This window comes from Anoplophora glabripennis, unplaced genomic scaffold (assembly GCF_000390285.2).
Source record: "Anoplophora glabripennis isolate ALB-LARVAE unplaced genomic scaffold, Agla_2.0 scaffold113, whole genome shotgun sequence".
Lineage (NCBI taxonomy): Eukaryota > Metazoa > Arthropoda > Insecta > Coleoptera > Cerambycidae > Anoplophora > Anoplophora glabripennis.
The window spans coordinates 95,736-121,208 of NW_019416240.1; the positions used below are offsets into that span (position 1 = coordinate 95,736).

Consider the following 25,473-nt stretch of genomic DNA (forward strand, 5'->3'; position numbering starts at 1 on the left):
TTTTGTTTCTATAAAGCGTCGCTCAATGCCGTAAAATGCAGCTCGAGATGGAATTGGAAACCCGGGATGCAAACGATTCACTTTATTATTATTCTTGTAAAAACTTCAAATTTTTCGTTCTCACTTTATTTCTTTGTTAAAATAGTTGGTTATAGGAAATAAATTAATGATGATAAATAAACTGCTTGCAAAGTCATTTGTTTGTTCCGTGTGGCCGCGTGCCCTCCTGTTTTTTGAAAAATAGTTTTAAACTGAAATATGTTGAAAACTTCCGAATCAAACAGTAACATATTATATATTTTTGAAAAGAGAAAAATTTTACGAAGCTAAGTATACACTAATATATTGAGTGTTCCATTAAAATTTTTCTCTCTCTAATTTAGTGATTTCCATTACTCAATTGTTTTTTCTAATACAATACTATAAAAATTCATAAAAAATCTAAAACATTTGTATTAAAAACTTTTTTGTAATTCCAATAATAAACTCACAATAACTTGTCATATTATAGTGACTATCCCTATACATACTGCAAATAATCTTTTAATTATTGAACTATTACTTCGAAACATATGTTAAATTGGAACAAGATGATTTCTTTTATGTACGTTTGGAGAATTTTACTAGCCCAAATAGCACATGTGGTAATACAGGTCTGAAGTGGATTTCAAAAATTTACTCGCCTTCCGAATCGATACTGCGTCCCAGCGCGGCGCGAAATCTTTGAAGATTTCGTCATCGCACTCAAGCCAACGTTGCTAGTGACGATGGCATCAATGTAGATTCCCAGGACGACGCGGTGCGAGATTAGAAAATTTTACCGATCTTTCCAAAATTTACGCCGTTGCGCCGAAAACCACTCCAAACAGCCCAGAATCGCTCCGTCGCAGCAGTCTACAACGGCGTGAAATAAAGGAGACGAAGCCGCTCTAGGAAATCTAACAACGTAAGTAAGAATGATCTGGTTCCAGAATCCCAGAAATGGAAAGGTAGGCGAAAACGATTAGTGGAAATGATGCCGACTGAACCGGACCACGCAACAAGAGCCACCAGCGGAGATGCCCTTACATGTGAATGAATGTCAACCCAATCCATTGTCACTTTCTTAGCCTTTTAGGTATTTACATTTTTTCTGACGTGAAATAAAGGTCTATGTTGTTTGATAATATGAACTGATTCTTGAAATTTGTCCACAGTTGTTCTTCACTATTATTAATAGCGTCTTTGTAAACTGGAGATTTAAGATAACCCCAAAAGTAAAAATCCAGCGGATTTAAATCGGGGTTACGTAGAGGTACCTACATCGCTACTGCGTCCAATTCAACGGTGCGGGAAATTTCTTTTAGGATATTCTCTTATTTCTGGGGTATAATGTGTTGTCAATTTATTATGTCAATGCCTACTACTTTGGAAAAAATAATTTTCCAATTTTATTCCCGCCGAATCTCAAAAACTTAAAACGTCTGTATCTCGAAAATGGTTGAGTTTATCGATTTGTAACAAGTAAACCATTTTTATTTAGAATTGAATGTGGTTCAATAATTTCTAGTAAAAAAATTCAAAATTATTAAATACAAAAAGTTTGACAAATTTTTACATTGATGGGACAGTATAACTAGCGCCCTCTAAACGTGACCCCAATACAGTTTGCATTTTCGTATTTGCCACATCAAAAAACGTAAAACCATAAATTTTCAAAACTTTCAGCCTATACCTACATACTTAAAATATAACAAAAAATAGAAAATATTTTTTCAACTTTATCACCCTGTAGAACGAAAAGGAGCAACAATTGACTGAGGTATGTTTGACTCAATCATCATATTTTGACGTTAACAATCTGCTATTAAGCTGTGTGCCATTATTAATGACTCAGCTTGTGTACTATAAACTAACCCTCCTACGAGGCGCAGTGAAAAAGCCCCTAAAGCTTACAGGTGCTCTACGGAGGCCTCATGCGACTTGATAGTGTCGCGAAATGTAATACAAGCCTGTAACTTCTTTATTTTTTGGTCGACTAAAAACTTTTTTTTATGAAATGTAGGGTAAAAAACTATCTGACTGTGATACTGCTGTTTTTTATTAATACACGGCCAACTAGTGCTCGTCTGAAGATGTATCGAATTTGATGAAACTTGGCGATAAGACATTTTAAGGGATGCTGAATGAGAATATACGTTACCTGTTTTTTTGGAAAAAAAATCGCTAACACCAATTAGTTGTTTTGATGTAAAAAAAAGCGCGTCCTAGTTGGCCGTGAATTGCATTAATAAAAACAGCAGCATTACAGTTAGATAAAGTTCTTTTTATCCTACATTCTAAAAAAAAATTTTGAAATCGGTCAAAAAACAAAGAAGCTACTTACAAGCTTGTGTCATATTTAAGCGCGACCCCCTGTATATAATAAACCCTTTTCGCACGCACCGGAAATTTTATTCGAAGTTTTTTCATCATAAAAGTTATCTATGTGAAAGTTGAAATAATCTAAAAAATTGTATGTGTCCCATAATTAATTGTCAATATATGACCGCTTTTATTTTAATACAACTTATTCATATTTGAAATCCACACAAAAAAGTGCCCTAACAATAGTTGGCCTTAAATCTCTTTCCGTTTTCAATTAAAAATTTAAAACGAACATACATCATAATTTTCAGTGTTTCCAATAACTTCAAAACGAAAAAAAAGGTATGTCAAATTTCTCTACGGTAAGTTGAACCGACATTGTATCTCTTAAGATAACTGAGTTCCCAATGATATGGATTGAAAAATGGACACCCTGTATACTATTTTACTTAAAGCTTATGACTTTCATTATCAGGATTTAAGTATGCGTCCTTATTGAGGTTACTATCTATTTCAAAGGATAAGTCCACCCCTGATACAATTCGTACTCATGCTTCGCTGGCGAAGCTCCCCGTCTGCACTATCTACAAATATTTTTAGAATCACTGTAGATACAGGTGAAATACCAACCTGCGCAACGGAACATCAACTAGTAAGTATTTCGCTCTCACTTTATCATTGCCTTCTTTTCCGTTCGGGCTCGTAAGGCTTGTGCATGGTTATGTTATTTGTTGTTTCAGGTAGTTTCTCTTCTATCTTACGTCAGGTGCGATTGTCGTGAGTGCTTGGAAATATTGTTAAATGTTTTATATTTATTTCTTATAACGTACAATAGGGCTGTGCGATGATTAGTGGAACAGACTTTTATGTGGGAACCAACTCCATATTTCACCTTCTCTGTTGTTTAAACATTAGCCAATAACTATTAAGTTATTGATGGATGTTTATTTAGTTCAAAAGGTAAGTTACAACACTATATATGTTCATCTAATTAGGTGTTTGTTTAACTGTATCAAGAATTTATGTAATTTCATTAGATATACAGCTTATAAAACCAATGGTAATTTCATACCTAGGTAGGTACCTATCTTTTAAGTAAAAAGGTTAATCCAAATGAAATGGAAACATGAAGTCATGGTTAATTATTCCATATTGAATATCTTACATAGGTACCCACAGTAATTATGTTATTAGTTTTCAAGTGTAGGTACTATTATTTATCGTAAATTTGAGCAGGTACCAATTATGGATATGGACTTTACAAATCTGCGAAATTTTGCTAGTTTAGTATGTTCTTTATTATTTGTAGGTTAGTGGAAAGTCGCACTATTTACCAATTAAAAAAATACATTAATTAAGCACCAACTTTTATAAATATATTTCACTTATTATGAACAGGGCCGGGCTTACGCCTTAACAAATCACCTTTTTTGTTTCTAAGCAATACCTTTAAGTCACAGATAGTAGGCAGGTACCAAGGTACACACAGGTACTTACTTACCTGTAGTGGAGAAGGTCAAAGATCAAATTACAACAATTCAGTTTAATATTTCCACTAAATCTCTTTTGTTCACCTTGTCATGACAATGAGCAAGGGCGGAAGCCCAATACATTCTTGTACGCAGGTTGCATTTGACATTAACGAATGTGCACCTCTGTCCTCTGTATACCAATGTTGCAAATTTTATTTTAACTTGTTGGGACATTGTTTATTCGAGAAATGTTGCAATGTCGACGTCAGTTAATACCCTATTGTTTTAAAATTCCGGTAGCAGAAGAATTGAATTCCAATCCAATTATTTGAAAATTTGAAAAACAATTAGGATTGTATTTTTAAGGAATTAATGCAATATACAAAAATGTTAAAAAAGAATTAAGTACAAGATATATCAATTAGGTACCTATATTATTACTTTCTGTTATATACAAACAGTAGGAAACAAATTTTTCAATTCTGTTCTACATTCAACGAATGATGAATTATTAAGGCCAATAGAACTATTATTAAAATTGAATCTTAAGATATTTACCGATCAAAGTTAAGAAGCCATTGATATGTTATTAATTTAAACTACAGAACTATTTAAGTAATCGAATATACAGGATACGTACTTTTGCTGTCTGCATGATTTCTTTTACTTTTTCTGTTTAGGTAAAATATCCATTATCCTATAATAGTACTGTTTACTAAAAGGCTTAGAAATTTAATGTGGTAATACTATTTTTGTTGTTTCTTCACAGAAAATATCCCAGTTTCCGTGCTAATAGTTATTGTCAATTACTTAATTATTGTCAATTTACTTCGATTAGAGAGTATTTATTGAACAAAATAGTGAGTTCAGTATGTCTTAATTTTTCAATAATTTCGTAGATGCAAACAAACAATAATGTCGCTATAGATAAATAGAAAGAATAGGTATATCCTGGAGTGTATATCCAGGTATTTACAGGGTGTTTTAAGCCAAAAAGGTTATAAAGACGTACGTTTCCAAATCGATAATTTTCGAGATATAGGATAGTTAGGTATTGAATTAAAACCTTTTCTAAAATATAATTGTCGGTACCCCCGCCGCAGGTATAACGTATTTATACCCAAAATCCCTTTAATTGGATAAATCCTTAGCGTAAATTTCGTCTTCTATATCAAACGTCTTTAGATATCTTTCAGAAAAAGTAATTTCTTTTTTAATTTCAGTGTTTACGATCAATGTTTGTATAACCTTTTGCGCTTAAAATAACTCACGAGAAGTCGTTGACGTACTTACTTAACACCTTGTATATTAACGATAATTTTGATGTATAGAAAAGCATATACAGGGTGGCCAAATGAAAACGAAACAGAGCCATTTTCAGGAACTGCGTCAAGATTGTAGAAAAACGCTCAGACCCGTCGATTTTAGATTAAAAGGGGACATTCTTTGCTGGTATTTTTGATCGCCACTTTCACCCCCAAGCTAGGGTAAGCATCACCCGAAAATATTTAAATGGCATTGGGGGTTAAGTAATATTTCTTTTGAAAGCTCTTACAATTACAATTAAATCCGGTAATCGTGGAGGCCACTCAATGTTGTCTCTTCTCCCAATCCAATTCCGTAGAAAACGTTAGTCCAAATACTGACGGACAATTAACGCATAATGCGGAGGAGCACTGTCCTGTTGAAAAATCAAATGATCTTCATCATACTCTGGAACATTTTCAATAATATCAGTCAAGGCAGGGTCAATAGCGTCTTCCAGTAATTGCAAATACATTTGGCCAGTCAAATTACCAGGTAGAAAAAAAGGACCCACCAGCCGGTCACCGAAAATTCCAGCCCATACATTTAATTTTTCCGGTTGCTGTGTATGCACCTCGTGAAAAACTCTTGGGTTTGAATCGGACCAATAGCGGCAATTGTGACGATTTACCGTCCCGTTCAAGAAAAAACTGCATTCATCAGAAAAACAGATGTTAAAAAGGAACTGTGGATCGTTCCCTGCTCGCTCACTCATTATTTCGCAAAATTGCAAACGGCGGTCATAATCATCCTCATGAAGTTCCTGGACTAAATGTATTTTGTATGGATGGAATTTATTCTTCTTCAAAATGGTTTGTATGCTAGTTCGATTGATCCCAGACACAGATGCCAGCTGCCTCGTACTTAATGTAGGATCAAGATGAACTTGTCCCAAAACTGCAACTTCACTAGCTTCATTAACTATAGGTTTTTCAATTTCTCGTTTTTTATTGGCTACGTTCCCTGTCTCTTGAAATTTTTTTACTAACTCTAGAACATACTTCCTCCTGACATGTCGATCTTGATGTTGTTCATTAAATAGCTGAGCTGTTCTATTCGCACATTTATTGTTCATAAAGTAAAGCGAAATGATATCTACCCTTTCCCCAATGGAATAAACCATAGCGTTTAATTTTCAAAAACACAATTAAATAAACTACCAAACCAACGCTTCCAAATAATACTAGAAAATAATTTGGAATCCACTAATTTTACGTTCATTGTGCGTGTAAGCATTTTTTTTCTGTTTTTACAATTGTGTTTTTTTTACCACAGTGATAACAAATCGCCAAAATCCAATGTAACACAAGAAATACTAAATTTATACCATTGGCGTACTTAACACGAATGACTGACATTTTTACCGTTACTAATTGTTTGTACATAAGTTTCAACTTTAAAATCAAAATTCTTAATATGTATTGAGCGAAATTATAAAATTTAAAGTCTGTTATAAAGATAATTGTAAGAGCTTTCAAAACAAATATTACTCGACCCCCAATGCCATTTAAATATTTTGGGGTGATGCTTACCCTTGCTTGGGGGTGAAAGTGACGGAGTCAAAGATACCAGCAAAGAATGTCCCCCTTCAATCTAAATTCGACGGGTCTGAGCGTTTTTCTATAATCTTGATGCAACTCCTGAAAATGGCTCTGTTTCGTTTTCATTTGGCCACCCCGTATATAAGTTCCGGAAACGTATCAATTTGAAAACAGAAACTAAAAAATATATAAACTTGTTATAGTATTGTGTTTAACACTGTACGTATTTGGCGTAAATTTTTACTGTCCTTGTTTAAAACGTCCTAACTCACATTTTTTTTTTTATTATATTTTGGAGCTAACGTCCTATTTTATGACCTTTTGTCATTCTGGTAAGTTAAAGTATTTTAAAGTGTTTATAAATATGTATATGTTCATTGGATTCCGATGCAAAACGGGCCAAAAACTGCCCCGAATATTACTTAACCTAACTTACTGCATCGGCCACATCTACTTCATCACCCATTTTCAAATGAGATGAAGCTCACGAGCATATTGTCAACTCATCCGCACCCCCTATACCAACCCTTCTCCCAATTGCCCAGAATAGAATTATAAGTTTTGCGTTGTATACAGTCATTAAAAATATGTTTTAAATCGAAGAAACCAAAAGTGGAAACTTTTTAAAATTATTATCCTCATCCAAATACGTTATAAAAATTTCTTTCCCCGCCTTTGACTTCCAGATGTCAATGTCGATTGATATGTATTCCAGACCTTGCTCTAATAATTCTCCTATATCCTGTTCTGAGAGGGTTAGTTTCGAGGGGGAAACCTCTGGCTAAAATTTGTACACTAAAATACTTTTCTAATTATTTATTTACTCAAGTATTACTCAACCAATAGAGAGACCGAGGCGAGGGGGAAATGGCGCATGCGCGAATCGTAAATATAACTTGAATAATTGTATTAATACCCAAATATTACAGATGTATTACTCAAGCCTGCACACTAAATTACTCCTGAAATTATTCACTCGGTTAGCTGAAATATGGTCGTCATGCATCATTATCAGTACCATCACATATTAAAAAGTTGTCATTGGATACTGGTCGTCAACCGCCTCTTCACAGAAGTGTTTTATGAAAATGTAAAACAGTTTTTAGAGGTGTTACCAGGGACAATATTTCATATGCGCAAACGTATTAGCTTCCTCATATGTCGGTGGTCTGTTACATTAGCATGGTAATAAGAAATAAACCAAGAAAATATAAATATGAGGTCAAAATTATGAAGTTTTATATCAATATCCTATTACGCTTATTTTGTTTCGAGCTGAAATTTTCGTGAATAAATCAAACCCGCTATTAGTGTTTAATGGTTGCTTGTTAATAGTTTGCGGTCGGATTTATGTAATATGTGCTTGTTTTCTAATATAGTCAATGTGAATTCGAATATATAAATAGTAAGTATTAAACTCGTCAACTTTGTAGTAGATTCTAAATGGTGATTACCTATTAATACAATAATTGTCGGTTTTTAAATGGTATAGAATAATAAATGTCCATTATACAAGGTGTTAAATTGTCTTCCAATAATTTCAGGACGAATAAAACATAAAAAATAACTGTACTCTTAATAAATATGGCAAAAAAAAATGTGTTATATAATATAATTATGTATAAATATTTATAGGTTCAAGTACAAAAATCATCAGTATTTCCAAATATCTCGCATACAATGTCGTAAATATACTTTTCATAATCTCTGTTCAATCCTCTACAAATTTTGTTAAAAAAATTTGAACGTTTTTTCTCGAGTACCTGATAGCAGAGCTATTGCACGTTGCCATTCTAATGAACTACCCCGCATAAGAGCCTCCGCACATTAGTTTTCTCTGTGTTGCAAAACTGAATTTTAATAAGTAAACCTCATTTATGAGTACACAAACAATTTTGCAAACCTTATTATGGGGATCACATAAAAAAAATTGTGAAATTAAATTGAAGCCGAACAAAAATTTCGTATTCATTAAGTATTTAAATTAGTATTCACGAAAATAAATTTATGAACTTTATTTACATTCATATATAATTATTATGTGTATTGTGAAAAAGGAAGGAATGTTGGAATTAAACAACAAAAATGAATGTTCATCAACGAATCACTAACATTTGTATTAAAAATTTAAATTAACGTTAACATTTTTTATATAAATTGGCAGCTGCCATCCATGACAAGTAAAAAGTAAGAGTAGGTAAATCATACTTACTCTTTATAACGTATTTTTATTGTTAAAAAAACAGTAATAATAATTGAATCAATCAGCGTCATACTTAATGCTGTCTTAATTAAAAGTTAACTTAATTCTAAAATTGTTACATTTTCGTGCTTACTAACTTCTGTAAACATTGTAATGACACAATAAATTAAGCTAATTTAACATTATTTAAACGTATCCACCTCCGCAGTATTAGGTAATAGTAACACATCAACAAAAGGTAACAGCACTTTTATTAACTGTGACTAATTGTCACAAAAAAGAAATATAAGGACAGACCACAGAACATAAACCATATAGAGATATAGAGTTAGATTAATATGACTTACAAATTGTTTGGGGACCCATAGTAGTATGATGCTGTTAAAGTATTTGTTGCGAATGTACATAGTATACTTATCATTTAGTAACGCTTTAATTATGAATTTAATTTTTTGAAACAAGCAATATTGCTGAAGAAATGGTTTATATAGATATGAATTTGCTAGATAGAATCAGAATTTCCTCATATTTGGGTTAAAAATGATGCTGCCACAATATAGTATTTACTAATATGTAAAGCTCAGGGTTTTCGTCGGCCAGTCATAGTCGTGTTCGTCGTAAACAAATAAATAAAAGGGTATGTATAAATAAAATAAATACATTTGCGTATTTTATCAGCGATAGGTCGTTTTTTACCCCTTGGCGCTTTCGACATTATTAAAATATTAAAACACGTATACACGAAGCAAACGCGAAGCCAATAACTGCCGTTATTACCGGTTTCGTACGGTGCGGTGTACGACAAAAATCATAATATTCTTCCCGCCACTAGGTTTTACATTTAGATCTACACTATTTAGTTGGCGATACTAATACATATAACAATATCAGTGAACGTCATTCTGACTGATTATTCTAATAATACAAGCAAGCAACTAGTATAAAATATATATTTAAATAATTTCTTAGATGGCCTTGTATGTCATGCTATTTAAATAACTTAATTTCCGCTGTATAAATTCAAAAATGCGTGAAAAAACGTCCATATAAATTAATACCCTTTCATTTCCGGAGAATTGAATTTTCTATTTTTTTTTTGTATAATCAGTTGAATCACGCGATCCATGTTCGGTGATAACTAATGTATTATAAAAATTATAACTGTAACAACAGACTTCAAATAAATAGTAATAGTAAGTATAATTAGCCGTTAAGGCTACTTATTATAATTACATCTAGACCTGGACATTAAGTGTATACAAAAATGTTTAGACCTGCTGCAGTGATAATGTTGACACTTGAATCTAGACATTCAGTTTATATAGCTAATGTCTCTATGTGTGCAGCAGTTAGAGCAGCGTTCCTGGAATGTCGTCTGATCTGAATTCCACCACAGATTTCGTAGTTTTGCGTCCATTAGAATCATTGCAATTCGGAACTGCTTCTCGTGGGGAGTAATTTGAGCCTCCTGGAACATGGTCTCTATTAGGATTGGGAACAGAGGTTGGAGACAGCTTCATGGTTCCGATTGGAAAGTTGAGCGAAAATTTAATATCCGCTCGCAATTTGGAAAAAGGCTCACAGATCACATGCATGTTTTTTTTGGGATAACTTTTCTAAACTGTTGTCATTTATATTTCAATTCTAATACATATTTTTGTCTAACGACATTTGACCAGTGGGAAAAGAAAGGCAATTAAATGAAAGCTCACTACGAAGAGCAATTTACTCCACGTATCTGACAAATGGATCCTAAAGCAAAGTTGTCTTTATTAATAGCCTTGCTATAATATAATTAATTAATATAATTCATTGTCGTTCATGGGTTTCTAATAATTCTAACATTCCTAAGGCTTCTTCATCTTGTTGCTTAAAACGCAATGTATTTTGTAGGCTTCTTTAATTTATTATATTCCGTAAGAATATTGTGTAGGTATTTCATCTGTTGCGTAAGTCAAATTGATTTAATTTTTTTGTACTTTTATCATTGACTTAAAAAATATTTTTCTACTAGGGCCTACTTTGAAGATGATGGGCAGCCTAGTAACTAGGCTAACGTCTTCAAAATCGTGAAAAATACTGATAATTCGAGGGATGGTTGAGGGGCTCATTCGATTCGGTATGACGTCTAGAAAAATGTGCATAAATATCGTATTCGCACATAAGCAATTGCACAAGTTATAAACAAAAGATTTAAAAAAGGGTTTCACTTTTTGCAAATAACTCGAAAAATATAAGCGTTAGCGTCATTTTGAAAAAGATCCTAAAAGAAGAGGAAACTTCGTTGTCGGGAAAAAATTTTTTCATCGATTTTTCAAAAATATGTATATACTAAATCCATGAATCGACAACTTATAAATACCGAAACCCATAAATGCCAAAATCTGATGATTAAATAATTAATCCAGAAATCCATAATCCCGAAATCAAACAAGTAAAATAAACCTGAAAAACCTATAAACCCAACTTATAAACCCTAAAGCCCATAAATCCCAAACCCCCATAAACCCCAAAACCCATAACCCCTAAAACCCCGTAAACCCTAAAACACAAACCTCATAATCCATAATCCCTAACATCCATAAACCCGAAGACAAATAAACCTCAAATCCTTAAAACGCATAAATCCCAAAACACCAAAACCCATAAACCCTAAAATGGATATGTACATCAGATTTAGGAGTATGTGGTTTGCGGTTCAATAGTTTTATATAAAGTACTATACAGGATGATTCAGAAAAAAAAAGAAATTGGATGTACAGAGGACCCATACATTACATTACTCATTGCTTACAAAAGCAATTTTGTAAAGAAAATATCAAAAAGGGCAGTTCGAAAATGATTTAAAAATACACTTCTGCACGGCACTGGAAACTGGTCCACTGTAAAACCTGACCTTGCACAACTTGAAAGAATTTCACAAGGAAAGAAATAAATAGAATTTTACAGCACCTATTTTATATCGACAAATTCTACTGCTTTTGCCATTATTATTATTAATTAATAAAATTAATTTGTGGTTTTAAATAATAAAATAATTTGACATATCTCATGTTACAACTGTTCAAAATGTTGTCCACCGACGTATAAGCACATTAGGTTCAGTTTTACTCAGTTTCTACGAACTGACACAAATGTCATCTTGCTTCACCATAACACAAATGCTTCACCATAAATTAAAACGATATCCATCAACACCGAGTTGCTATACACGCAAGCAATTTTTGACACTAACTACAAATAAACTATTGTTAACACTATCGCAACAACGATTGTAAAATCGGATTTGAGTATTCGGAGTCGCTGAGGCTACGAGGCTCTCCATGCGCATTGCAAATGACGCTAGAGATTACAGACTACAATAATTTTTTTCTCGGAAACTATAAGGAGTTTACAAAAAAATTTTTTTACGATATTGACTCCATTTCTATTCCCAAATTTTTTTGGATAAGTTGTGAATCACTATGTATACATAGTATCTAGATAATTGGATGTAACAAATATTACTGTTTACTTTCTTAGGCGTGTATTATGTTTATATCTATCCCTGCTTATTTTCTGCAGTGAACTGCAAAAGTATAATATTTAAGGATTATTTAATAAAAAATCTAGTGGTTTGGCCTATCTCCATGCTAAGAAAAGTTATCACTATAGAATAGGCCTGAATTAAAGTCCAAAATATTAATCTACGTAATACGAATTATTAATTTAACGAAGTGAAAATATTTTTATCTAAAAACATTTGAAAATTCTCGATGCAACAGTTGGTTTTAACACGGAGAAAGAGATATCTGTCTTTAACCCGGTTATACACCAAACTATTTAGAAATTAGTCATTCCTATGATATGTTTCACATTTAACCTATCAAAATTAATACTAAAATTATTTCTTATCATTATCTATAAACAGTTAAATATAATTCCATCAAACACATTTAAACATATTTTTAGAATGATTTCTCTTTCCAGCTAATGGCAGCTAATGTTTTACTTTAAATAATTTGCTGTTGACATGAAAATATTTTTTTTCATTCAAGGTTATCCTCATATAATTGTAATACCAATAAAAATACATTGATACTCTGTACAGTTACAGTATGACAAGTCTGGAAGAAAAAAACTTGATAGGGATGATTTATTTTCATGAAAATATTTTTAAAATATAAAAATTGTAATAATATTACATACAAACATTTAAGGCCTTCTGAGTGCTGCCACTGAGTAAATTATGCGCTCGGCGTCTTTTTCCTTGAGTGTGATGGTCATTTCTCAGGCTTCTACTAAGAAAGTCAAACATATTTTATTACTTGTCAGTCATAAAACAACATGCAAATATATAAAATTTATGTAGATTTCCTTTGTTCCCACTTGATATATGGCTAGGCTATAGATGAATTGTAGGAACTCGAATGTGAAATCTCATTTATTTCTGCTCTAGAATAACGCGGTATATTTTAAAAAGTTCTTTGCGTATACATATATCATCATTGACGACTGTTGCATTATAACAATAATGTATATTAATAAGATGGAAATTTGAATGTATAGTTCTCGAAAAACAAATAAATAATTTGCTTTTAAAATCACTAGATCTCAATCTCAGTGAGCGAGTTATTTTAACGATATTAACTTATTTTAGTCTGTTTTCGCATTATGGAAAATATATATTAAAATATTAAAAAACTTATAGAAAAATACAAAGAGAGCAGTGCGATGGACACCTTCAGATCTGCCAAATTACGTATTTCTCCATTATTACCTTCTAACAATGACAGTGAACTAACTGAATCAGCCTCCTAAGCTTCCCTGAAACTGTGGAACAATGTCAAGAATTAGACAGACTCCAGACTCTCTTATCCTGTAAAACTAATGATTTTGCCATTGGTTATATAAGCTGTAGTCACAGATAAACCACCATAACTGCAAATGAATAAGAATATAGCGAAACAAAAAATGCATAATTAATAATGTTTGTATTATAATATTAACAATTCATTAGAACATGCACTTATATTTACAGAGACTATGATGACACCAACAACAACAGCAGAAACAGTAACAGAAAATAGTACCGCCAGCCACAACCCCAGTTTTGTGATATCGCCTGTTGATGTTTTACGAACTGTTGATCAAAACAAAAGTCAATGCTCTTCTCTTTCGGATGCTGAAAATTACGAATGGGCAGGAGAGAATACTGACGTAGATCCAGATACTAGCGCCAGTGTTAATGGAAATAACAAGTATGTAAATTCATAGTTACTACTTTCAACATTAAGATGAGTGTTTATTGTCAGAAGCACAATTTTTTTACTTCACCATGTATTTTAGATCTTATATCTGCTTGCTTATACTACGTTTACTTTACATATTCCAACGACGTAAACAATAAGCAAGTCTTTATCAAGCGTGTATCATGCTTGATCATTGTTTCGTCCTAGTAGAAACTACTTTTAAATGGCCAATTTTTACCTCTTTGAGAGGTTTCTCATTTTCCCGGAGATAGACAAACAGTAATTTAGATATTTCGGGTTCGATTTTCGAAAAAAATTGAATCGTGATAACAGCATCTGGTTCATTTAAAAGATACAAGGCGTTTTTTTATTTTTGACTGTTTGTAATGTCGAAAAGTCATAATAGGTAGATTTTCCTTAGAATTAAACATGAATATTGTCTGCTTGAATAAAATATAAACACTGTTGCTATGTACAGGGTGTTTTTGAAAAACGTACCATACATTCAGAGATACTGATAGAATATAAAAAATAAGCTATATTTTCATAAGGACCATGGTTTTTTGTTTTTGAAATACAAGGTATCAAAGAATGGCCCTTTAATATTATTTTTTGATAAACTTTAGGTTCCTAAATTTGTGATGCTTTTTCCGAAACACAACAACGATTTCACCTGCTATTTTTAATGTTTTAGTTAATAATGTCTTGTGAATTGCTATTTAATCCTGCCGAATAATTTTCTGGAACAAAAATAATATTTAAATATGTACATATTTTAAAAATGTTTCTGTACCTACTTATGTATACATATGTATTTTCTAGACCGTAAAACATTGCACATTATTTTTATTAGGACTTGTTACTCTCGCTGTTACTTTTACTGTAACTATTTGTTCTTCCTTTCTAAAGGTTGGAGCTGGAATAAAAATAATTATAAACTATGTTTTGAAGTACGATTATACAAAATATAGTTATGTTGCCAGCATTATTATGTAACTTACGCCTATAAAACATTTAATTTTTAGCGCTCTTCAACCTACAAGTCCCCCTAACGGAATAAATAGAAATTCTTGGTTAAGGACAAGTCTACGAAGGTCACCAAAGTAAGTAAAAATTAAATTTATTGATAGTTACTTTATATTTATTTTTTCTCTAGCCATCAGGATAATCTGAACTCTAGGAGATGGGGATCTTTCAGACAGTGAGTAGCTATGTCTTTATTGTTATTATTATTTATTATTACTATTGCTTTTACAAAAAATATACATCAGAGATTGCTTTCCATGGGAAGTTTGGGCACATAGAGCCTCCTATCCCATGTCACTGTCTTTTAGATTTCTATATGTGTTGTGTCATGTAACTAACTTAAAATTTATTGAATTTACAAATATTTTAACATTTTTATTAACAGAAATATGGAAAGTTTCTAAATCGATCTTATAGGTATTTATAAAAAAATTGTGTCACAACTGTTGGGACCTTCTACATCTGTTAGATTTTTAACATAATTCAATTATATGTATATGTTTCTTTTAAATGTGAAATATGTGGTTGAACAAATACCTTATTAAATTTAGCCGGACTTTCTAGAGCACTTAATTCATTTTCATCTAGATATTTGGAATGACACATGTATTTGTGTGTTTTAAGACATTTAAGTAACAGGCTTGATCAAATATTATCATCCTCTATTAGAGACATGGGCATGTTTTAATGGACAAAGTAGCACATAATTTAATACTTATCGCGATTCCTATATATTTGGTAAATAAAATATCCCTTTTATTTCTCCCTTTCGTAATTGTAACATGAATGATTAATAGAAGGTGCCTTTAATAAAATTACATGAATCACACCAAATTCCGCATTGCTGCACTGCACTGTTAGGCAATTTGTCAACCACTTGTCAACAATTGAGATTTATTGCCCAGTCGACCAGTGCGGCTGTGTTTGTTATGTCGTTTGCCCGTGCGCGTATTCTTCTACTGGGCGTATACATTTCTACCACCTCCACTTTTTAAATAATTCAGTGCCGAGTTGCTGCGTCAGCGACCGAACCTGGTACATACTGCCAACCTCTTGGTTCTTCAGTCGGAAAGACTATACCATGTTTATTTATAAAAATATTATCACTTCAATTTTCACCATGCAAATTTCAATATTTACCGAAAAGACTAGATACTTAGTTCAAAATAACGTGTTTTGGTGGTGATGGTTAAATTAACTTGTTAACCAACTGGTTAACAGTTGGTGCCAGTGTCAATTTTATAACTTATAAACAAATTTTGAGCGAATTAGTTCAGTATTTTTTTTTAGGATTTGATTAATTGGTTATAGTTTAACTGGATACGACGCAAGACGTGAAATTTTTACGTATCTATAAGGCATGAATCGCGTTTCAAAAGTTAGTTTAAGTATTTGTTTCAAAAGTTAGTTTAAACCTGAATTTAGCCGTAAACATATTATTAAAATTAATATTTTGTTTGAAGTTTCAAGAAATGTTATTTATTTCGCTTAATGAAATTAAAAACATATTCTCAAAATTAATATTTTGTTTGAAGTTTCAAGAAATGTTATTTATTGCGATTAAAGAAATTAATAATAAATAAATAAAAAACAACTATTACAGAAATATGTAATAGTTGGTTTTTACCAATCTGTTCTATGCGTTCGCGAGTTCTCGTCCTAACCTTTTTCGGTATTCTACATTCTCCTTCTTCAGAACCTTTATAAATGTTTAAAAGCCACGTGATCACCGAGCTTGGACAACCCAACATTGTTCGATTGGTATTGGTACGAAAATTCCCTAAGCCTTAATGATTCGTTTACAATGAACAATATCAAACCCTTACGTTTACGCTCGAGATAATGCGATCGCTGATTGGCTGAATAGTATCTCGTGAAAAATCACACCAATCACAGCCGGTGAAACGGAATGTTTCGTTTTAAAGTGATCTTGATCTTTTGTTTTAATAATTTTTAATTTTACCGAAATTTAATTGCCAACACGAAGGAAATAAAATTACTGGCCCCCCAGACCATTGGTGGGAACAGGACCGTACGGACCAGATGTGCCAACTAAGAATGTACGGTCTTTTTGCTCACACAAGCTATTAGCACAGTCCGTTCAATTGAATTTAACGCACGAACAACGATATCTGGAAAGTATCTCCTAGAAATAACGACAGTAATAGCAGCAAAAAAGGGGAAAAATGGTACAAGAATTGGCTTTTGGGAAGGAATACGTTTTCTCATGTTAATTTATTAAGCCAATTAATCGTAGAAACCAGGGAACTGGTATACATATTTGCGAGTGGACGAAACAACCTATTTTTTGTTATAATCATTTCTCTCGACGCATTTTTGTCCACTTGTCATTTACTGATTCTTCCTAAGCCTTATTTTTCATTTTTAGACAAATCAATAAAGTCGGATAAGAAGTCATTAGAACCAGGAATACTCTCCTGTCCGTACCTTTAGAAAATCTCTGAGAAAATCTAACCGAAACAGATTTTGCATGACTGTGAAACCGTGCCTTTTTTTCTCCACACACACTCTGTACCTGACACGTTCTTGCAGGTCCGTGCAGCCCAATTCGCGCGAATTGAACGAAGTCTGTGGAGCCCTATAAACGTATAAAGATTTTATTTGCGCACGTTTCGGATACAGCTTAAACTGTCTGTTGCTAATCTAATCATGTGGTGTTGGCGTAGAATATGATTCTTTGTTTAAGTATGTATTTGCTTTCACTTAAGGCATTTATCTGACTCATTTTAATCCTACATATCCATTTAAGAAGCATTTTCGATAAGTTAACCTGTCTTTTTAGATTTATCTCAGACCATTAAAAAAATTATCACAAAATTTATAAATCTATAGCATTCTTAAGAGCTCCTTTCAACCTAATAATTTCTAGCAAAATTACCTATTTAGCATTAAGATTTCGAAAATTTTGTACTGTTGAGAATGACATGTCTTTAACATAATTAGCTTTTTATGAGCACAGGTTAATTAAATTAATATTTAAAATCATAAAAGTAATTGCATATAATTAATTTATGATTTGAAAATTGAATACTTTATGCTTGATTTATTTAATTGACATAATCTGAGCTATATGATTTTTTAAGCAAATTGTACTTTTGCACGTCATTCCTCAGTCATTTTACGGCATACTTAAGAGAACTATTAACTTCAAAACCTGATCATTTTATTAACGAATGGTCTTAGATGTTTACTAGATATTGCGGGTGTAATTTAATGCTGAACAGGGCTTTAATCGGCTTCATTTTAATAACATTCGGAAAAATCATCCTACATGGTATATAGATAGTTATTAAATTGTTAATATTTTACTTCTGTGCAAATTGTATTGTCCTTACTAATGTTTGATCCTAAAAGGAAGGAAATATTTTTATAATTAGAATTACAAGAGTCAATCAGTCAATGTTGTTGTTGGCAAAATAATCAATTATATACGCAACTATTTTATAATTAAAAAGTGTATTTGTCAGAGGATAATAATAAAGTAAAAATGGAATAAAGTTGCGAAACTGTCAAAACTTACTTCTCGTACATAGAATGTAAATGTTAATTTCACAGAATTTCTACTGTTGAGTAATTCAAATTATACGTCTTTTATAAACATATTTGTTCTTTAAATATCGCGCAATGAGATTTGCAAAATTAGTCATATAGATGAGAATTTTTACTCTAATTCTGATGTATGGTATTGGTAACAGTTATTTAAGTACATAAAAGTGTAAATATCGCCTTGTAACTTGATAACGAAACGAATACATTTTTCTGATTAGACAAGTTTAATCTACTTTTTAAAAATATAGCTAGAGTTTTAATTCTAACTCTAGTAGTTCACGAGGTACCTTGATGTGTCATCGAAAATAAATGCTTGTTTAGTCGTACCAGGTAACTGTAATATTTTATACAGGGTGTTTGGAAAAGTTGGTACAAAATTTTAGGAGGTAGAGCCAAAAATAGTAAAAAAGTTCCCATAAACATTGGTCCTCCGGAGCATCGTTACTGAGATATGGCCCCCCAAAGGGGTCTTATCATTTGGATATTTTTTAAAATTACTTTCTTTGTGATTAAGATAATGGAATGAAAATTGTAGATAATAATCATACCATAAGGATAGTTTTCTAACTACCTACCCTTAACAGAAATTTTTCGATTTTTTTTTATTCTTTTGAATTATCAAGCAAATAATATTACTTTTTTTGAAGAAAAAATGTCTACTTTTTTTCGAATTCTGCGTAGTTTAGTCAGAAATAATTATTTTTTAAATAATGTATGGCTCAGAGTAGTAACTTTTTTAACATTTTCACATAGTAGGCATATTTCATGGTGACAGTTTCATTGTAATGATACTAATAACTGTCACTTTCGCGTGCTATCATTTAAATTCTTACCTTTCTTTATTTTCTTAGTTGTGATCTTTATTCGATTTTTTTACAACCATGAACCATCATGAACAGACGCTCTTCTTACACTCGCAGTAGGATTAAAAAAATCCTACAATTACTTCGTCTAAATAATGCCTTCGCCTCCTTGGACGGCTAAATTCACGATATCTTAGATTTAGGGCTCCTGATTCCATCGTTCTTGCATGAATTTTCCCAAAAAAATCTTGCAGCAGGTTGCTTTCTATCAGGGAGACTTTGCCGATACTCTTTTTTGAACCACCAGACTATTTCCATTGCAGAAACCATAAATAAAATGCATGTCGGCGTCGGCATATTCACGGTTAGTAAAAGCATGATGGTTCTTGGTTCTAAAAAAATCGAATGAAATGCAGTCAAACACAAAGATTAAACTTCAAAAAATCTCGAAGAAAAAAAGTCCAACGGCGTTAAATTGCATGATTTAGGCGGCCAATTCTGATCACCAAAACGAGAAATTACACGACCGACAAATGACATGCAGTAATCGAATTGTTTCTCAGACTGTATGGCATATGACACCGTTTTGTTGAAACCACATGTCGACTACATCCATATCTTGCAATTTAGGCAAAAAGAAATGAATTATCATGTTGCGATAGCGAGCACCATTAACTGTTATTGCCTGGCCTGCCGCATTTTCGAAAAAGAATGGCTCGATGATGCCTCTAGCCCAAAATTCGCACCAAATAGTGACACGTCAACAATCACTGGTGGATTTCTTCGTTCTGCGTGATCAGGAAGCTTCAGTACTTGAGTCAATTTAAGTTTAAACTACAGGGTGATTCACAAACGGCGACCAAAAATGAAACCTCGTATTCTTTGGTAAATTAATAACATTAGTCATCCTTTTAATGATTTTATTTGAGTAAATGCTCAAAAATACCTCCATTTCCTCAAACACAAGCGCGACATCTTTTTAGTAACGAAAATGTAATTAGTTCGAAATTTATTGTTGCTTGAATCTGATGAAAAGCATTATTTATTCTTTCTTCTAACTGATCACTGATCAGAATATCAAAGTTGCTATCGCAGCCTACTATGTAATTTTAAACCGAATTTTATTCGATCGGAGTGTTTTCAGTTCGTTTTTTAAGTTTTACTCGAAAATCAGTTTTTTTTTCGAAAAATATAAGAGTAGTAATTTGTAGAAAATTGAAAGATGAATCCGAAAATACAATGATTGTTATCGTAAAGCAGTGGCGTACTATTTTATTTAAAAAAATATGCCACCGATACCCTGCATCCCCGCCACTGGAGCATCTATATTACCGGAAAAGACTTTAGTTTTTGGATAATGTTTACATAAATACATGTGCCCAATTTCAAATTATATCACTTACTAGTTTTTAGATTATTTAAAAAAATTAAAAATATTTTTTCAAGTTAAAAAGATACAGGCTGTATCTTTTTAATGAAGCGTCCTAAATAACAACTTTATACGAAAAACTCCCCTTAATATTCTTAATATTCACCAAATTCATTTTTGGTCACCGTTAGTGAATCACCCTGTACATGATTCGTTGATGAAGTTAAATCACTATGCCGACCACATTTTGTACGAAAATTACGGACTGCAGCTGCCAAACCTTCATTATTTTAAAAATTGTTTTTGTTCTTTTGTGTAGCGCTTCATTTTTTAACAATCCTGAACTGTTACCGCTCAAATGGCGCAAAATTCATATCTTGCGTGAAATTTGGGTCACCCGATATGTTTTATATCCACTTACACTCGTATTTCATCCAACATTACCCGAAATATAATATTTAATGAAACCTCCTATTGCTTTTAGGATTTAATATTGAGTGTTGGTAACAACTGAACTTGCGTGATATTTATTTGTCGTTTATTTATAATTATAATTAATTTTGTCGTAAATAATTGTAAAATAATACAGGAAACAAAAGATGTACGAATATACTCAGTCTACCTATGTATTGGTCAAATGTATAAACAAATAATATTCATTAATTGCAAAAGAAATAAAATAGCAAAAGATGATTGTTTTATTTTGTTTCATTGTAAAAATGACATCTAGAATTAAATCTGTTTACTAAATAATTTTTATTTTACTAATTTAGAAGCGGGAGGCGTCAACAGTTAGGATCCAACGCACTAGCAAGGTACGGCATGTAAAGTTTCATCGTGCCAATTTTTTTATTATACTTATATTTTTGCAGTCAGTTGTACCGAAGTTCAAGTTTTAATTCATCGGGAAGAAGCAGCACTTGTGATACCACCGATGATATGTACTCTGATGCGTCCCTCGAGGAAGACGTCCACGATTTACACCACAAGGTAAGAGGAACATGCGATAGCCGTTTACCGGCTACACGAGTGTGGCATATCGACAATTTCTAATAATATCAACGTTGTGTGCAAAACATGAAGTTTCATTCATAGCTAGACGACCTAATTTTTTCTCATTTCGTTTCTGTTTACCGGAACTGCGCATTGTAGGTTCAGCTGATTATAGTTTTTTCTGTGTAAATATTATACAGGATGTAACTAAATACTAGGACAAAATTGAATGATAGATTTGCTTCACAAATTGCCAAAAATACTCCTATAAACATGTGCTCGGAAATTGTTACGTTTTCGAGATACAGAGTGTTCAAAATTAATGAATAAATTTGTCTTATTATTGCGAATTGTAAAAATAATACTGATATTTACTGCTACTTTGAAGATAGGGCTGTCAGAAACAGCCGCAATTCAATGGCGTGTCAAGCGGGTCAGCCGAGACATTCGTGAGTCGTTGCCTCAGAATGCTTTTCACGTTGACGTCACGTGAATATACTGTTGCCGTTGTTATCGTGCGGATGTTGCGTAATTTGTATAATTTGTAATATGTAAATAATTTACATTACAAAAGAAAAATCTAAGAGATTTAGATATAGAGAATAACAAGGTCATTCCAACGATCTGCTATATTCAGTCCTCTATTTCTCTTTCACATGGTTGTTTTTTTCACCTATAACTAGTAAATTAACGATTTTTAGAATCCCGACAAAAATCTAAAACACGATTTTTAATTATAAGCGTTTGGGTCTTACCCAGGGCTGGATTTAACCTATGGTGAGGCCCGGGGCTACAACCTCTACGGAGGCCCTTTAAAAAAAACGCAGATTTTTTGTTTCATTTTAAAAAAGGTCACGCAATCAGCAACTTGTCGATGTACCATTTCAGAACCTACACTTTTTGGTTTGATTCTAAAAAAAAAGTTAAAATTCATTTTGCCAGATCTTGCCGAGGCCCCTCGATCTCGTAAGCCCCCCTCTCCCCTTAAGCCGGGCCTGACCTTACGCGAACAAAAATACATTTTACAAGGCGTCTGTTCTAAGAGGTACCCACTTAAACTATTCATTTTAAAATAATTATGCAGGACGTTTATTGTGAAGGAATTGTGAGATAGGGGCGAACGCCCTCCCCAAATGGTCAAAAAAAAATCTAAGATCAAATAGAATAAATTAATAAAAATAAAAAATGTGTTTAAAAACGTCTTTCTTGGCTGCATAACCTTTTTTTATTAAATAAATGAATGAGGTTTAAAAATTTTATGTCTCAGTTTTCTTGATTGCATACATTTTATTCATTCTATGCATTCATTTCTATCTTTAAATATTTCACAAATATTGAAAAAACATCTTTAGGATTCAACTTTGAACATCCTAAGCAGAAAACTCGGCATCTTAGACTAGATACACTTTTATAGAAGTTTTCTTCATAAAATTGCCTTAGGAATGGCCTCTTAAAATATATACACACTGTATATCGTATACTGAATTATTATATCATTTTTTAATATTAAAGTTAAACTTTAGAAGCAAACGTATAAACGTACTAAAAATTCTATTTAGTCGGTTATTAAATTTGCCATAAATATGCCATTGAACCGACGCGACGTTCATTGTTCAATCCTTTCTGTACTCTGGTCTGGGTGATCTGTCTGATGTCTGGTCATCAATTTTTAATAACGCCCTTGTAAATTTTATTTTTCAAGTTTCTAATTGTTTTGTTACTTACAAGTGTAATTTATTGAAAATAGACGCTTGAATACCCAAACGTCGAAACATTTAATTAAAGACAATCGAATTAAAGAAGTTAATAACAAATTATTTGATAACGGTGGGTTATCATCAAACGGTGACGCATGACGTTATGTATGCATAAATTTAGATAAATTTGTTGTGCTCGTAGCTATTGGTTCTATATAAAATTGTCTTATGGAACGGTGCCCAAAAGATTATCATATTTATTTATAAGTCTCTCTTAAACCTACCAACGTTTTTTGTTGATTTAAGTGTTAAATAGGCTAGTGAGTGTGTAACATACCTACCTAGTTAAAATGTGTCTAGTGTAAATATTGTTTTAGACATAGCGTGTTTTAGTTCAACTTTTCAAGCGACTTATCACTTTTTTGTACCTAAATAAATTGACAAATATAAAAATATCTTAAGATCAATCTGTTTTTAGAAATATATTACATGTAAGATAAAATGGTGCAGTTGTTGATGTAAACTTGTGCGTTTATATTTGACTCGTAAGCAGAAATAACCATGAATAATGTCGTTAAAGATGACTCTATCGAAATTGAGGACTTGGATTTCGATATGTGGGAAGGGCAGTTCGAATTTATAGGTCCTTCGCCAACGGAATCGATAATAAAAGATATCCAAGGCGTGAATGGGTTTAAAAAGCTTCAGGGAATTCAAGAGAACAGTGAAAGAGTATGTCTTCAAAATTGGGATATTAATAAATAGTAAATAGTACTCAGTAGTAATTTAAATGTTTTAGGCACAGTACACGTGCAAATTTGACAAATAACATTAGTAAAGAAAGTCGGTGCAAATGAACATAACCTCAAAAGTTTAATCATTTTATAAGAATCATATTTTTCTATTCCTTTTTTGAAATATAAAAAAGTCTTTGTTTTTATTTATTTCATATGAGTATTTTATTTTCTTCAAAACAGGCATATTGTCTAATTATATGGAAAACGGGAAAGTCGGCTTGATTACGGCGTCGGTGTCTGTAGAGTGCTGACAAGTACGGGGGAAGAGAAGAGGGGGAGCGATAGATAGATAAATAATCAATTTAAAATTGTACACTGGCCCATCTAAAATAAATTAAATTATCTGATTATAGATAAAAATTTCATTTTCACTCTTATTTTTTTACACCCATTTAAGTCGTGTATCTGCTCTAATAGTTTTTTGCTTCGATAATTTTTCAAAAATCTTGTAAGGGAAGGGCTTTTTGAAAACTTTAATTATATTAATCAAATTAGTAGTCATAAAATTTTAGCCATATAGATATTAGTTTTAAGTTTAATTTATGTTGTCTTTAAAATAAAGAAACTGCTTTTAATGTTGATGTTGAAGTATTAAGTACATCAAATTTATCTATATTTCCGTTTCAGTTTCAGGTACTTCAACAACAAGTAGGAGTTTTACAAGACTCTGCAAACCAAAATGATGAAAGGTACACCAGAGCTAAAGCGGACAATGCTGCTCTTCAGGCGAGAGTTCTTATGTTAGAAGAGCAGCTACGTGATACTGAAATACGATATGAAGAGAAATTACAGGTTAGTAGACTGGGTTTAGGTAAATGTAAAGTTTTATTACTTTTATCTACTTCATTAAAAAAAAATAGGTGGTATAGTCTTTCCGGGATCAATTGAAGATGTATAAAAACGCCTAGCAATAAAATTTAATGAGTTTCAAAGGCGTCCCTAAATAAGTTTTCTGCTAAAGGTAAAAAATTATAATAATTTGTACATAATATGTAGAAAATATTGATGGTAATTTTTATTTTGTTTCGTTTCAAAAGGTATCCAAAATGCCATGTTGTAATAATATTAGTAAACAAAATATCCCTCTTATTTCTCCCTTTCGCAATTTTAATATGAATGA

At 32.1% G+C, this 25,473-nt stretch overlaps 1 protein-coding gene across 1 annotated transcript; it reads left to right on the forward strand.

Annotated features, from left to right (window-relative positions):
- Positions 1–3,054: 3,054 nt before the first annotated feature.
- LOC108905965 (rab11 family-interacting protein 4) lies at positions 3,055–25,145 on the forward strand (the record flags this gene model as incomplete). Its single annotated transcript, XM_018709055.1, is given in 8 exon segments — positions 3,055–3,112; positions 3,182–3,306; positions 13,888–14,107; positions 15,124–15,201; positions 15,255–15,299; positions 21,640–21,681; positions 21,739–21,856; positions 24,981–25,145. Coding segments are annotated over 6 exon segments (663 nt in total), but the record flags the coding sequence as incomplete, so codon positions are not given.
- Positions 25,146–25,473: the final 328 nt, after the last annotated feature.